Raw genomic sequence first — 16,646 nt, 5'->3', positions numbered from 1 at the left:
CACACGCAAGCGAGCGCACACAGCCAGTCTGAATGAAACTCGCAGGCTCCTGTCTTTGCCAATCTGCAGTTTATGATCCTTGTCTGCCTGTCAGGATCTTCATAAAGAGATCAACCCAAGTGGTAAAGGAATCAACACATAAATTAGATTGATGCTTAGGGAGCACTTCACGTCACTGTGACTGGGTCAAACTATACTTCACATATTAGGCAGTGCGTAGGAAACAATTCATCATAAAAGTTACAGTGGAACACTGTAAAAATTAAACTACATTAAACAACAAATCTCCTTAGTGTTTAAATAAGCTTCCAACCACGTGTAAAGATAACGTTGTTTATCTCCAACCACGATAGCAGACAGATTGTGTGCCTATGAAGAGAAAAAAGGACATAGAACAGATTAAATATTACCAACAATAACAAAATCTTCAATAATTATATAGCACTTTGGATTCTACAAACAAAAACAATCCAAACTGTCTATCCTTATTAAATATTTTGCATGTTTAAGATGTAGTTATGCATTTATTTTATTATTTGTTTGGAGATTTATTATTTAAGATTATGAATTATGTCAGCTTTAGTTTTAGTGATTTTACCAGTGCCGTTGTGCAGTCAGTGGCTTTCCTTACTTGATATCTTTCTCGTCAAAGTAGCCTGGGTAATGAGAAGGAGCGAACATGAGTTTTCATCTCTGGTCTGTAACTTAGCTCATAATGCAGTTCTCAACTTCAATCAGGCTTTGCGGAGGCCTGACTGCAGGGACTTCCTGTAGTTTGAGCTGTGGCATGAGTGAATGCCTACCATCTAGTGGCCACTTCACAGAAACATTCAGAAACACCAGGAGAGACAATTTGACTGGTCACATTCCTTTCCTTTAATAAACTGAACCAAGAAAACACATATTACAAAATATTCTTTTCTTTTTACAGACACGTGAAACCATTTCCTCCTCCCTTTCCTTTTCCAAAGCAAAAAATGGAAACACAACCATGGACCATTATTTTTTTAAGCATGTTTCACCTTTCTTTATGTAGAAAATAACTGCACCAAAAAAGAAAAAGCTTTTGTTGCACAAGTTGGCAGGGAGGCGACAACATACAGTATTAGACAAGGCTTTCAGAACCCACCAGGGAAAGATGGAAAAATCAGTTTCTGTGGGTGTGTATATATGTTTCTAACTTTGTACTTCAACTAGCAGAATAGCGTGTAGTATGGAGCAGTCAATCATAATGTGGTAGTCTAATCCATATTTGAGACGTGAAAGTGAATACCAGGCTTAGGCTTGTTACGACACAGAGGTTGTATGTAAAGATAGGAAACTCCAGGAACACATTGCAGTTGGGTTGATGACAGACAGAATATAATGTGTTACAGCCTCTGGGTAAAACAAAATAAAAAAACACAGTCCTGCAGATGTACACTGTTGTAGGTGCCACCCAAAGCAGAAACTTAACCCACATTTCCCCACTAGGCCGAGCTCATTCAGGGGTCGCTGGGGTCACAAAGGAGGCACAAGGCTGAAAAAAGGGGAGCTAGCCAGCAAGTAAGATTCTATGGGAAACGCATGGTCCTCCAGTCAGTTACTCATTGCCTCAAATAGACCCACATACAGTATTTCAGCTTCAGCTAATCTTCCATCACACAGTAGAGGACAGTGACTTCATTTGCCAAAACACTGATAACTTTGTTAGACTTGGGCACTGCAGTGGACATGACAATCATTTATTTTAGGGAGAAAAAAAAAGATCACAGCTGCTTTCTAAGTTGAGTGTCAGATGCATGGCACTCAATTTGGAAGCTGAAATTCATTCAAGTCTGGACCCTCGGTGGACAGGAAGGAGCAAGGGATTGCAGGTGGTGACTGTCCTTAGTTAGATTATTAAAGGCTAGACCCCAGGTCCAAATGCCTTCCAATACAACACAACAGTTTGTTCAGAGGGCAGCGATGTTCATGACCTGAAAAGGCCCTTAATCTCTTTCTTTCAGACATTCATCTTCAAAATCTTTGATTCAACTTTAGCTACCTGCTCATGGTCCAGTGATAATCTGGAACCTACATCATAATCTGTAGGTGTCCGTTTGCATTCTTCCTCTGCCTCTCCCTTCAGGCCAGGATTGCTGGAGCCAGTCCAAGATACCTAGGTCTATCTCACCGGGGGATTTAGGGTCAGCGGGCAGCTCCATGGGAAAAGCGGAGGTCTTGGTCCTTAGGGAACTGCGCTGCAGTGGTAGGCGCATCAGTCACCAGTCCTGCTGGGGCCTCAGCTGCAGCCGAAGGTTTAGGCGGAGAATCTGCAACCCAGGGTGGAGGGGGCTGTCCCCGGGCCGGAGCATCCACAGCAGGAGAGGGGTCCTTACTGCGCTGAGGGGCCCCAGTTTCCGAGTCCTGCTGAGACATGAGCTGGAGTAAGGCAGCTGCCACAGCAGGGCTGATGTCCTGGCTGGGCTGGGTTTCAGACCCCGCCTGCTGGGCATTTCCAAGGAGGAGAGCTGACGGAGGTGGCCCAGGTGGAGAGGGAGGACGCTCAACAGATAGAGGCACCTGGCTGGCCTCAAGCGGTTTCCTTTTTGATGCTGCACCATCTGAAGGGGCCAAACAGGACAGAGGACAAAACGTTAGTACCAAGGGGGATTTGTCATGTAATGTTTAACTTCTAACATGTGAACTGTCTACACAATAAAACTTAATCTTATTTGTCATCATCTAATTTGTAATTACAGAAAATAAAAGATGTATTTTTGTCAAATGGGGTTGACGTGGAGTAACAATGTTGACATTCCTACCTTCACCACAAGAGGGAGGGCAGAGCACGCTAAGTGTATCTTCACATAGAGTACATATCAGTACCGTTAAAAGGGCGTACATATCTGTCAGTATTGTTGCAACAAGGCTAACTTGGAGTCAGATATAGAACAGTAACTAATAAAACTATACAGCCATGAAAAGAATACGTATGGTCTAAGAAAAATCTACAATCATGCCCCAGTGAAGGTATAGTAAATCTAAATGGTGAAAATGGAAAAATGCTTTTTTATTTTAAGTAGTCATCACTGTTAAAATAATGTTTATTCAACACAGTAAAACCATTTAATTTTCTTACTATATGGGTGCATACCAACCAACCAATATAATTGCATTGAGGTATGCAGAACAGATGCAGCTGTACTTTTTCCCCCTCCAAACAACCACCTTCAACCAAAGGAGAGATGCAGGAACTAGGTGAGAAAACATTGGGAAGGGCATGTACAGCTGGATGAACAGAAAGGGTGACTTATGAATGAGAATTTCAAGTATTATAAAAAGGCAGGACACAATTACTAAACCAGGTTAGTCTGTTTTCCTATCTACAGCAGTGCAAGGGTTTCACACAGGCCTTGACAGAAGAAATAACCAGAAGAAAACAGAAACAGGACTGTTACCATTCCAGTGTCAGCAGCATAGTCAACAGATTTATTCAACTTGCTAATAACATGTTTGATCTAATATCTGAATAAGAGTGAACAGTTAAAAACAAAAGAAAAATGTGTGACAAACCAAAGTTAAAAGAAACACATGCAGGTGAAGTCTAAAGATCCAAAACATTTATTTTCACTTGATAATTTATTAGACTTTTTCTTCATAAAAAGGCTGACATTACAGACTGTTCAAAGCAACATTGCTTCCTGTGAAGAATCCATGACACCTGCTTTATATTGAAAAATGAGGTGAGGAAGAAAAAAAAAACAAGTGTGGAGATGGGACAGATACAGAAACAAAGACTGAGGGAAAAAAATCAAGGAATAGGAAGAAATGTGGAAGGGAACAATACAGTGTGAACCTTTCTCTTTACTCAAATGAATAACATAACTACACTTTCTTCTGGTTTATTAAGTACACCAGCGAGAGATGTCCATGTGCGCCAAACCTTTGCCTGGTTACCAGGGTCACATGACTACAAACACTCAACAGAAATTTTGCAATGTTTTTCTTTTGCATTCAGTGTGTGAGGTGGTCAAAGGGGGCAATGGTGAGTGGGTGTGTTTAAGGAATGTCAGGGATAAAGGAACGAGAGGGGGATGCATGAGAAGTCTAATAGCCCAATTCATTTGGTTAATTGATCATTTTGTTGATTTCATCAGGTAGTCTAAAGTGTAATTAATGAATATAGTAGAGTATACAGGAATTTTGAGCTTATGTTTGTTGCCTGCCCTGCTCTCCTCACTCTTGCAGTCCCCAGTGATTTCCACCTGACCCTGGTTCCCCCTTTCTTCCACCCTCTAGAGACTAAACCCGGACTTGCCCTTGTGATCAGTAGTAGAGGCAGACGAATCGCGGGTTAGTGCCTCCTCTGACTGGACGCCATTGCTCTCATCGCCTTGCTCCTCGGTTTGTGGCTTGATGATGTGGCCCAAAATGAGGGCCAACAGGTTTGCCTGATCTTCCTGGCTGAGTGGTGGGTCTCCGGATGTCGGCGAGAGTTCCTGGGGTTCAGGGGGCGGCTCAGGTGGCTGGGCCCTGGCAGTAGACTGGGCCTGGTCCTCTGGAGCCCCCTGGTGGTCAGAGGCCTCACTGAGGGCAGACAAAGACTGACTGAGAGCCTCTGGGTTGGAGAGGTTGAGGAGCTGGGCCACCTGTGGCAGGCTGAGGTCCGTCTGTCCCTGGAGGAGGTTCAGCAGTACCGCCATCTCTGCCTGGTTCAACTGTTCTGCGGCAACTCCCAGGCCTGAACACACACATTCATACAACCCGAATTCAAACAATAAAAATGCAAAACCGTGCAAACACAGAACATTTTTCTAAATCATTCTAAATTACTTTTTTATTTGAAAGCAGCACAAAGCATACGTCTGTGCGTTTCTGCTAAAATGCTGGCAAGAGGCAACTGTTACCTGACAACTCACGCTCTAAGTTGGCTGTGGAGGGTGGTTTTCCGGGTGGAGGCGGCGGGGCTCCAGCCGGGCTGGTTTGGGGCCGGCTGTTCTCTCCGCTGGAGGTCCCTGTCGCATCCTTACGGGGCACTTTGGGCACAGGCACATCTTCGGGCAGCCCGCTTTGACGTGCACGCCGTCTCTTCTTACTCCACAGCTCGTGGCAGTCCTGATGGTGAGGAAGACTGGAGACGCAGCAGGCAGACATGCAAAAAAAATTATAGCAAAACCATTATTTACATACAAAAAAATTAAATTAAAAAATATTTGTCACTATCGCTCACGATGAGAAAAAACATATCTGATAAATGAAAGGGGAAAGCAAAGTGCACGGGTCTACTGACTCTGGCGGCGGCATCTTGCTGGGCTCAATGTCACACAGGAAGTCACTGTTGAGAGCTTGCTCCGATGTGCAGCGCCGCGCAGGATCTAGGGTCAGCATTCGGTCTAGCAAGTCCAGGGCAGTAGAAGGTAAACTGCCAAAAGGAGAGACATTTCAGCTGTAGAAACACACCAAGGGTTGATGGCAGCTACTTTGTGGTAGTGCAGAATGGCTACATACAAGGCAAACTCCTCCCGCAGGCGCCGTCTGTACTGCTTCTTGGGTTTCATGGTATTGAAGAGGGGAAGTTTAATGACGTCAGGCCAGACTGCAGGACAGGGACTCCCGCACAGACGACTAAGGGAAATGAGAGAGGGAAGCAAAGATGGGGTCCGTGAAGAAATGGACTAATGGGAATGTGAAGGTTGCAGCAGAGGTTATTACTTGAGTTGTGTTTAGGAAAGGGCAGTCTACCTGATGAGCTCCAGCTGTAGAAGCTCCTGGTTAGCTTGGAAGATGGGCTTCTTGGTAAAGAGCTCTCCCAGAATACATCTGAGCAATGAAAGATGATGGGTAGAGGTAGTAAGAAAATATGCACCGATGGTGATGAAGCAGTGGATTAGACTTTAGTCTTTGGTGTGAGAGACCCAGGTTCAATTCCACTACACACCAATGTATCCCTGAGCAAAACACTTAACCCCTAGTTTCTCCAGAGGCGTGCGACCTCTGACATATATATTGCAATTGAAAGTCGCTTTGGATTAATTATGGACTATTATGGATTATTAATTAACAAGCTTAAACTAAATTTAAAACTGTGAACGTCTGTCAGACAGGATTGTGACTGTGACCAATGAATCCTACTATTTTTTAATAAGACACATTTCCAATAGTACATATCCTACAATAAATATTCATCCCTCTGTTTCTGGCATGACTAATCACGGATAAAGAAGACAAAGAAGTGCATATGAAAAAGGATACAATATACAATACAAAAGGAGTGTGGAAGTTGTGTGGAAATTTAGGACTAGTGCAAATTATGTTAATTTGACTCTACTTACTGCTAGGAAAACAAACAAACAAACAGCAAACAAATGGTCTTTTGCTATAAAGCAATTAACTTTTGGCAGCACAGCCAAAAGGTAAAAAGAAAAGCTCAGGTAAAAAGAAAATCAATTATCTCATGCCTGACTTAGCTGAATTTGCCTCTTGGTGCCCAGGATTACAAAGTAACATACTCTCTGTGTTGCAAACGTCCAGAATGTTCATATTTGTTTACATGGCAGAAAAAAAGACACTTTCCATCTGTTCTTTATTTCTTCTGTAAAGTTTTCCTCCCATTCCATAAAAAATTTTACCAAGCATTTCAACTATGGTATGTACATACAGTTAACCTTACCATGGTGGGTGGAGAGCTTTCACCTACTAATGCCTGATGCACACTAAACGTGGGATACCACAGATGTAACGACAGAATTATCCGATTATTATTATTTTTTTAAATCTTAACGCACACACACCAAATGATTCATTAAAGATGCAGGCTCACACACACTCACTTTATCAAATGTGACTTCAGACAAACAAATATGCAGACTGTCATCATCAGCTAGTTGTGTGTGCATTATGTTTTGCACAGAAAAACAAAAAAAAGAATAAAACGGTTGATAAACTGATGAACTCATGACTGAGAAGATGGAACCAGCATGATTTTTATACATTGTATAGCACGAGCAAATAGATTGAACATTGGTAACACATCACAGCCAGATCTCTCTCATTGGCTTTTCCGGATTTCTGATTAGAGGCTCCACAATTTCGATTCTCAAATATCAAACATCTCTATGATTAAAAATTGGGGAGTCTCAAATCCAATCAGCAACCTTAAGATAATGTCGGTAAAACTATCAGATTATAGGACAATTTGGGCCGATAATCAGATCAGACCACTCTCGGCTCTGGAATGCCCCCACGATTGTCGGGAAGGGCGAATCGGATTTATTAAGTGACTCATATTTAATTCTTATTTTCCAAATATTGGATAGTGTGAATGCAACTAAACCCATCTGAACAAAAGGTTGCTTTAACCAACAAAACATTAGTCCGAATCTACATGAGTTCATGAGAAAAATTATAGAATGGGGTTTGTGTGTGAGAAAATAAAGTAAGAATGAATGAACAGACAGACGTGCTAACATCACAGTGTCATCCTCACCCACAGCTCCATACGTCAATGGCTGGAGAGTATCTCTCCTCTCCCAGCAGGAGTTCAGGGGGGCGGTACCATAGTGTGATTACTTTATTAGTGTACGGCCGACTAGAGAAAGGAAAGACAGACGGTGAGACTCAGTTCTCATTTATAGAGCATCTATGCCCCCAAGTGCCCAAACACAAACATTTCAACTTTCACCCACTGGGATCTCTCTGAAAGAAGACAATGTGACAGATACCACCATCTAGTGGAGAGTCATTATAAATTCATGCTTGTGGTGAGGTTTATTTACCGCTTCAATCATTATAAACAATACATTCATATTACAGAAGCAAGAAGTTGAGGTCCCCATATATTACATACATTAAAAAAAAAAAAAATGTAACACACTTATCTTACCTTTCTTCTGAATTGTAAAGCCGGGCCAAACCAAAGTCAGCAAGTTTGATCTGACCTCTGTACAAAGAAAAATGGATAACAAAAGTCCAAGATTAGGAGCAACACTAACAAGCATGAGAAAAACTGCTCTGTCAACAACTACAAATTACTGAGAACTACAGTATTTAACCCTGAGACACACAGCTCAACTGTCCAAATCAATAAAGTGATTGGTCAAACTCACAGGACATCTGGAGTAACAAATGTCCAAACTCCAAGTGTCTATTTGCAATCAGCTGTACAGTAGTGAGTGAGAGCAAAGTGTGGCTGTAAATGCTCCATTTCACAGCAAAACCCACATTTTCAGCTATTTTTTAGTAGCACCTCAGCTATTGCAGCTTGTTTAGCTCAGTTGGCATCCCGTAGTGTTTGTAGAGTGGATGCAGAATTGTTCTGAGCAGCCATCTGTGAGAATTTGCTTTGCTCCTTCATTGCTGTTATTTGAAACACCCGATTACATTAGTAGCAAACTAATTATCTTTACTGCTGATGCACCTCGAAACACTACCATCATTAAAGTTAGCGTTTGACTGCTTTTAGTCTTGAGTTTACAGTATTTACAGACTACAGCTGCATTTAAACCATCTGCAGGTTGCAATGCAACGTTGTTCTAAGTTGTTGATGTGGATAATGCTGCATTATAGCTCTTCATCTTAATGTCAATTTGTGTAAAGGGGATAAGAGGTACAAAAGCAAACAAACATGAATAAAAAGTAGATCAAACAAGCTGTAGGTGATAACTGACGCTTTAAAATCACCCGAAACAGCTGTTACTGCTGAACAACTGATAAAGGCCTAACTGCTACAGCTAATGAAGCGCGACTAACTGTCTCAATAAAGGACACTACAACATTTCACTCCTGATGTCCATGTCTTCTGTTCCTTACCTGTTGTTTAGAAGTATGTTGGAGCATTTGATGTCTCTGTGAAGGAAGTTATTCTTATGGCAATAGTCCAGGCCCTCCATCAGCTGGCGCATGAGGCTGCGGACATGCTCATGGGAGAAGTGGACCAGGCCTGACTCCAGCAGGCCCATCAGGTCATGGTCCATGTACTCAAACACAAGGTAAAAAGCACCTAAAAACAGACCCACAAGTATACAAACATGAGAGGGGTTGCTTTGTACTTAAGACCAGCACAGAATATTTAACCTTCTCCGTGTTAATTCATCACTCTCAGATAACTGAATACAAATTTTTAAAACAAGGTTTACAACCTGATTTAAAGAGGTGGTATTATGTTTTGGGCATTTCCCGTCTCCTTTATCAAGTTATATTCCTTTTTTGTGCATGTAACAGGTTTGCAAAGTGAAAAAGCCCAAAGTCCAGCCCAAAGGGAGTTCCCATCTCCCACAGAAAACACTGCTCTGAACTGCTTGAAAACAGCTCGTTTGTAGTCCAGCCGTGCCCTAAACAACACTCATTGGCACTCTTCTCTTCGGCACGCTCTTCTCTGCTTCTGATTGGCTAGTAGTCTTTAACTAGGAACTGCGCATGTGCAACTTCCAACGAAGACAATTTAGAGACAAGATGTATCACTCCATAGCTAAAACGGAGCCTTCACACACAGGATAAAAAGAGGAGCTGCAGCAATGTGCAGTATGACAAAAAATATGGTGTTTTTTGAAAAATTAAACCATGTAAACCTGTTCTGGTACAACCCCTAAGTAGGATTTTGAACCTGAAATTGAGCATAATACCACCTCTTTAAAGTTGATCTAACAGGATTCAATTCACCTTTAATTCCCTTTCAGCTTATATTGAGTATGATTTTCATTGACAGTATTTAAATTAAACCAATTCTTTCATCTTGTCCAGCACTGGCAGATCATTTCTAACCCTCTTACCTTTGTCCTTTTTAAAGTCGAGTGCATCCTGCTTGTCGGTGACAATCTCCTTCATGTTGACAACACTGCGGTGCTTGAGCTGCCGCAAGATCTTGATCTCTCTAATGGCTGTGATGGGAAAACCCTCCTTTTCATTGTCCAAACGCACTTTCTTTAGAGCCACCAGTTCACCTGGCATGATAGAAAGAGTATTTTGAGAAAATGTTCTAATGAGAAATCGGTCTCTGCTTGTTTAACCATAAAGGACATGCGAGCACTACAGTGACTGAAGTTCAGGTAATTTTCACTTACCAGTGTCTTTGTCCTTGGCCTTGTACACCTGACCGTATGTGCCTTCCCCTATGATGCCAATTATATCAAATTTGTCTACACAGCGTTTGCCCCAATCACTCTGGGTATGTTTGCGCTCACCATATCGTGGGCAGCAAATCCTGAAAAAGAAAAACAGGTTAGATTTTCATATAGGTTTTAAAAAAGTAAGATTGAAAATGGGTGATGAATGAAAAAACTGACTTTGGTCTCTTCTTAAGGGCTGGCTGGGGTAGCGGTGGAGCCTGGCGGATGGGGGACTGTGGGGGTGAGGAGCCCCCTCCAGGCAGAGTGGGTGGTAAAGGAAGGTCAATTAGTGATGGCCGGCTGCGAACTTCCTTCTCCTTCCTAGATAATCTCTGCGGAGGGGTGGACTTCTTTGGACTGAGTGCAAAATACAAGGATTTTTGAGAAAAGTGCAAATGATTATAGAGACAGGGGAGAAGCATTTATATCGTAAACAACAAGGCAGGCTGTGGCTACAGAGTGTGTAGTTGCGGGAAAGCAAATCTGACATTGTGTGACAGGGTAATACAGAGAGGCAGGCAAAGTGCCCCCAACAAAATGATGAGGTTTTAACCACTGAGGAAAAATTGAGTGTATTACTTTGTCTAGATGTGTGCCAATATCTTTTGAGTATGACAATGATCATAATTAACTAACGCCTAAAGAAGGCAGAAATGTAATACTGTTCACAAGTTACCATATATAAAGGGATATCTTCAAGTGGACGTGAGCATGCATTGAGACTAGTCTGCAGTGAGACATATACTGCATGTATGTATCTCTGTTGGGGAGTCCTCACCTGCCCTGAGTGTTTCCCAGCAGTGCAGGTGGTAAAGGCAGGGGAGGCAGAGTCGACGTCTTGTGGAGCGGGGTCGGGCGGACGGGGCTGCGTGTAGGAACCGGAGCAGGCGATTTGGCCTGGGATGTGGTTGAGGGTGTCGGAGGCTGAATACTTGTTTCTGCATGAGGTGGCGGTGGTGGAACCTGGGTGACTGGACCAGGCGGCACAGGAGGAGAGGGCTGCTGAGGAGGAGGAGGAGGATGTGCAGGAGAGGAGGTGGAAGAGGAAGGCGGAGGTGCAGTAACCTGATCTTCACCACTCGGAGCATCCTGGTGTAATGGCGCAGGTGGTGGGGCCAGAGGTTCTGCTATTGTTGCAGAGTCTCTCTCCGACTGTGGTGTCTCGACTTTAGTGGGCCGTAAGGAGGAGGAGCCTGCATGTTTACGTGCTGACGGAAGAGGCGAAGCACCACCACTGGCACGGGCGGCAGCCTCAGCAGCCTGGCGTTCCTTCTTCCTGCGCGTCAGCTCTGCTCCCAGGCTGGAGTTAAGCGGCAGGCGGGAGGAGGGAGGGGAGCGGCTAGTTGGCCGATTGCTGTGGGAGCTCCCCCCTACGCCAGCAGAGGAAGTATGCCTCTTGTTACGGGAACGAGAGGAGGAGCGACGAGAAGATGAGTAGTGCGGAGGGGAGCGACTCCTGGAGCGGCCAGAGCGTCTAAATAAAACAAATAGATTTTTTTTTTAATGTTATAAACAATAGCATACTTCATCTTCCTGAAGTCAGAGTAGGATAAAACATGCTTCATGTTTTTTAGAAAATGTTTAAAAAAAGGAACAGAGTGGGTAGTAACCTTAAACAACCTCTTCCATCACAAATTAAAATGGCCGCCGATCAAATCATAGTGAAAACAAAACCATGTGGGCCTTTTGATTTGGAATGTAAGACGTAGACATAAATATGCCAACAGTGAAACAGCTGTTGCTCTGAAAACCAAAGGACATTCCAGTCAGATATACGCCACTGTTTTCCTCAAAATAAATACCTAAAACAAGGAAAGCTCTGGTATAAATAATAATCTGTCAACTGCACAGTAAAATCACAAGGTGCAGCTCTATTACTTCCACCACACAACTGGCAACTACAAATGGTGACTAGCTTTGTATGATGTGGTGAAAATATGAACATTTTGATTACCTATTCAACAATGTGTTCTCACCAGCAGGTGTCATCTTTTGTTTTGTTTTTTTGTTTCTGCCTTTAAATTTGTCTTTGAAGAGAACAGTGACTTACATCTACTCTAAAGTGTCTGATTTCTACATGAAAAGGCACAAGCAATGGCTGCTGCACCCCAACCTCTTCATGGTAGCCAAAGCTCATGGTTTACTGACATTTTACACTGCAAAATAAAATGGCCGCAAGTAAACCATGCTGTCACCTACTTGTCTTGACACTCCCTGCATTTTTGCACCCTTCAACTTGGAAAACATCTACACACTCTTACAGCCAGCTTCCTTTAAACAGTAAGCAATATTGCTGGAGGTAGATGGGCTTTGCAAGTTCAACAGGTCTGCACACTTTAAACTTACAATGCAGGTTGCTCATGTTTGTTTTATTTGTGGCTAAATAAGTAGTTATATGGGTCATAAAAAGTCACTGTGTGTGTCAGGGCTATATAGGTCTACCAAAGCTAGCCTGGTAGGTGAACTTGTCTTGTGTTCCCTGAAATACTCATCATGACCTCTGATATTTTACACTTCCCTTATCGTGTGTCTCTCAGTGTGGGTGTAAGCTATTTAACTTCTATGAACATATTCCCCTAAAGTGTTTCCAATATTTAAAGGTGCATAGCAACATATACTCACCTAGACATGGGGCTGGTGCTAGAGGACCTGCGGTTACCATAGGGGCTGATGGAGCGTCTCCTGGAGTAAGGGCTGCTGTCCCTCTCATAGCTGGAGGACCTGTGTCTGCTGCCATAGGGGCTGTCTGATCGTTGTCTGCTGCGCCGGGACATATCCCCGTATGGACTGGGGCTCTGCTGGGCTACCCTACGTCTGGAGTAGCTGTCATCCCCCTGCTGCCCATACCCACTGCCCTGCGGACTCTCGCTGCCAGCCCCTCTTCTGGGACTGGGCGAAAGAGCAGAGCTGGTGCCCTTCCTGCGAGGGCTACTCCTACTTGAAGACTTGCCCTTGGGGCTTGACTTGTGGCTCTTGGCGGACTTGCGGTGGCTTCTGTCTGCTCGGCTCCTCTGGGAAGAGCTGCGGCTGCTGCCCTCTCCTCGGCCTTCTTTTCGCTGTTGTTTGTCTTTGCGAGATTTCCCTGAGCGGCTGCTCTCCTTGCTGCGAGATGAGGATGTGGAGGAAGTAGTGCTACCTACACTGGCTGCAGCTGCAGGCTGTACCTGGGTGGAGAGCATCAGCTCCCCACGTTTAGAGTTAGCCTCTGGCTGGACCTGGCGTTTGGATGAGGGCCCTGATGCGGCAGCCTTCTCCTTGCTCTTCCCAGAACTCCCCTTCTCACCGTCTTTGCTGCTCTTTTTCTTGTACCCACGCTCCCCATTCCCAGGGTCTCTAACTTTGTTGGGGTCCTTGGACTTTTTTCGGGAGTGTCTGTGCCCCCTGTTCTCTCTGCTGCCAGCTTCTTTGCCGATATCGTCCCTATCGTAGTCTGGTGAGAGCTCCAGTCGGTCCCCACCCCCCCTCTCCGAAGGCCTGGAGGACGGTGGGTCCGAAAAAGTGTCCGAGTCGGAGCTGATATCATCGTACTCCACCAGAGGCTTCACCGTGTTCACACCAGGTGGCGCCGTATCGCCGAGGGTAAAATATTCGGGTCCCGGTGTCGCCGAGGATTCCCGATTATGTTTGGTTGATTTATGCCGTTTGCGTTTTGAAGAGGAAGAGGACATTTGAGATTTTAACTGCAACTTGCCTTCTTTGCTCGTCTTGTCTCCCGCAGAGGTATGAGTCGGGGCCTGAGTCTGGTGTGGCACACCGATGATATTAGATTCCGGCTTCCTCTTGGTCCCATGGTGTCGGTCCGACCCAGGCATCCCTCACGCCGGCACCTCTCCTGCAATTAGGCCTAGGTGGTCCCGGCAATTCATTCACAGGAAAACAGTAGCTACTCGAAATGCCAAAAACAAAAGTGTTCCTAAGCAGAAACAGGGCAAGAAAATACACAAAATAAACACCAGGCCGCTCACGTCCAGTCCTCCTCAGCGCCGATTCATTCCATTGAGCTCGCCAAAATAGGTCGTCAAAGCAGGAAAAATGCCACGGCGGTTTTCCAGTGCTGTAAAGTATGTACTTTGAATTAGTGAATGAAAAAGATCCCAAAGAAACATCGGAGCATTGTGATGTCGTCTCCGTCTCAATTTAGCTAGCACCGCTAGCTAATGCTCGGCGGCTAGCGAGCAGACTCGTAAAAAAAGAAAAAAGTCCCTTTGTGAAAGGTGTCCTTGTCCGGTGGCAAGTTAAGTAAAGGTGTTTTTATTCCACAGAATTACGGTCTTTGCATTCAGAAACAAGCAAACGTCTTCATTAAAAGACGCTCGTTTCTCGACCAAAATGAAAACTTGACCCGGTTGGTACTGTTTACATGTTCCCTTTAATGTAACTTTTATCCCCTATAAAGTCAATATTGATTAGAAATCATAGTATTTTCGTGTGCAGTAGATGTTCCAGTTTATTATAAATGGCTCTGGGAATCAACCAGGCCTATATTTAGGGCGATGCTAGTGGATTTCATATCATCCACAGCCCTATCAGAAGGAGACTACAATCGCCATTGTGGCTCCTGTGACCAGCAATTTCTGCGCAGAGGAATGAACCGGAAACCGGAACGCTGTCTATCATGGGCGTATCATAGCAACGACCAATCATAACATAGAGCCCGCCTACTGTCCTCGTGGTCGCGACGCAAAAATATCCAGAGACGGAAATAGTTTAAACCAGTCGAGTATTACAGGATTTTAAGATGACACACACACAGCATTGGTTTCATACTTAAAGGAAATGGAGGTATCAGGATCATAGTTTTACATTTAAAACATGAAGGAAGAGGCAAGTCTGGATTACCAACAGGCAAAGTGAGCAACTGGATCAGAGCCATGAAGGCTCCAATGCTACTTCTGTGTGTGATCTGGTTTGTGCTAATTGAAATTTGTGTTCAACATCAACTAGGCCTACCTAACAAACTGTTTTTGAGGCTGGGTCTTGAGGAGGGCCCCTGCGTCAAAATCATAGACTGTATATAGCTCAAAATCTAGTTTTAAGAACTTCTTTACCTCATTGCATATTTCTAAATGAATGTGTTTAATCAAATTATTCCACAGCAAATTACATTTATCCATTTAGCTTATGCTTTTATCTAAAGCACTGCAATTGCTATACATGTCAGAGGTCGCACGGATCTGGAGCAACAAAGGGTTAAGTGTCTTGCACTGAGATACAATGATGGATGTGCCACAGTGGGAACTGGACTCGGATCGCTGACACAAAATGAAAATGTCTTATCCACTGCACCATCACCACCCCAGATGTATGCATTGTACAGAGAGTGGGAGGGGTGTGGGGTTAATAGGAGCCCAACAATACATTTGTACCCTGGGATCCCACACTTGGTTAATCCAGCCATCTACTGTATGGAAGCTTTTTAATGTTGCACAAAGCATTGCATATTATATGACAAAAAACATCTTAAATTGATCTCAAATATCAAGACACGTGTTAGGTCTAGTAGAAAACAGTTTATCAGACTTAGCATCAGTATAACAAACATTTGTGAAGTCTTTACCTTATAAAGTGAGCCATTTGTCAAGTTCATAGCAATGGAAACTGTAATCAAACTTGAGTTGCCACATATGTTATTCTGGATTTGTGTTTTTCCAGTTGGCTTTTGCTTTACAAGGGAAAAAGCCATCAAGTTTCCCTGTAGCTATGTTCTGAACTTATCAACTAGCTGCTAGCTAACGGGAAACACATTTTGCTGACTCATAGTAAAGCAAACAAATTAATAGGGTGACAGCATTAAAATTAGCTGTTGAATGGATGGAAAGTGTTTTTCTATGTCAGCTGAAGCTCATAAATGCATAAAAATAAAAGCTCAAGCACACATTGTTTTTCTAACTAAACCAGGCAGCATAATAGTTTAACCCGCAGCAGCAATTATACAATTATTGTAGGTGGTGTTTCCATCAAAAAGCATTTAAAACAGGTGGGGAAAGAAACATGGGAAACCCATGAGAAAATAAAAAAGTCCCCTCAGTTACATTGTACTTTTTTTTAACGGCTCTTTTTTTGTTTATTTTCTTTAAATCACTTTATTTCCATTTTCAACAAACAACCTCGTTGTAACACTGCATAGACCTTCCATTGTACAACTAAGCAGCATACAACCGAAAGTAAATGAGCAAAAAAATAATTAAAAGTTACATTGCACTCTCCAGGCGACATTGAACTGTTGTCAAGCGTGTGTTCCCCTGTATGATTACGCAGTATGACGAGCAGTCGCCCTGGATGCTGATTGGACCCGCTGTCCAACTGAGGCGTGGCCAACGGGAAACGAGGAAGTGGCGATTCTTCCAGTACTAACAAAGTTACAGTGTTTGAGAAAAATAAGTGCGATAGAAGAGAGTAAATAAACATTTAAATGGTTAATGTGTCATAAGAGGCCAAACCCTCGGCCCCTGTTGTCCTTACAGAACACGATTTTTATTGTGACACAAATTATGAACGCTTTGGCCCACACCTTAATGGCAGGGCCTTCAAGTGGAAAGTGCTAGAAATGCACAAGACAGGCTATTTGTCATTTTAGAT

General features: G+C 43.5%; 1 protein-coding gene across 2 annotated transcripts; it reads right to left on the bottom strand.

Annotated features, from left to right (window-relative positions):
• Positions 1-852: 852 nt before the first annotated feature.
• Positions 853-14,647, bottom strand: cdk12 (cyclin-dependent kinase 12). Of its 2 annotated transcripts, none has more exons than XM_038704808.1 (14): positions 12,690-14,647; positions 10,846-11,541; positions 10,245-10,424; positions 10,023-10,162; positions 9,732-9,902; positions 8,773-8,962; positions 7,847-7,903; positions 7,451-7,552; positions 5,707-5,784; positions 5,473-5,589; positions 5,255-5,386; positions 4,872-5,095; positions 4,283-4,705; positions 853-2,585 (listed from the first exon to the last, which is right to left on the bottom strand). In XM_038704808.1, the coding sequence occupies exons 1-14, from the start codon at positions 13,877-13,879 to the stop codon at positions 2,170-2,172; spliced, it is 4,116 nt and encodes a 1,371-aa protein (XP_038560736.1). In that variant the 5' UTR covers positions 13,880-14,647; the 3' UTR covers positions 853-2,169. The 2 variants fall into 2 exon arrangements, with proteins under 2 accessions (XP_038560736.1, XP_038560737.1); XM_038704809.1 differs by having other exon boundaries at positions 4,884-5,095.
• Positions 14,648-16,646: the final 1,999 nt, after the last annotated feature.

Source organism: Micropterus salmoides, unplaced genomic scaffold (assembly GCF_014851395.1).
Source record: "Micropterus salmoides isolate LMB-PRFRI ecotype aquatic unplaced genomic scaffold, ASM1485139v1 Ms_hic_scaffold_10, whole genome shotgun sequence".
NCBI classification, from domain to species: Eukaryota; Metazoa; Chordata; class Actinopteri; order Centrarchiformes; family Centrarchidae; genus Micropterus; species Micropterus salmoides.
This window is presented reverse-complemented; position numbering and strand designations above follow the sequence as displayed.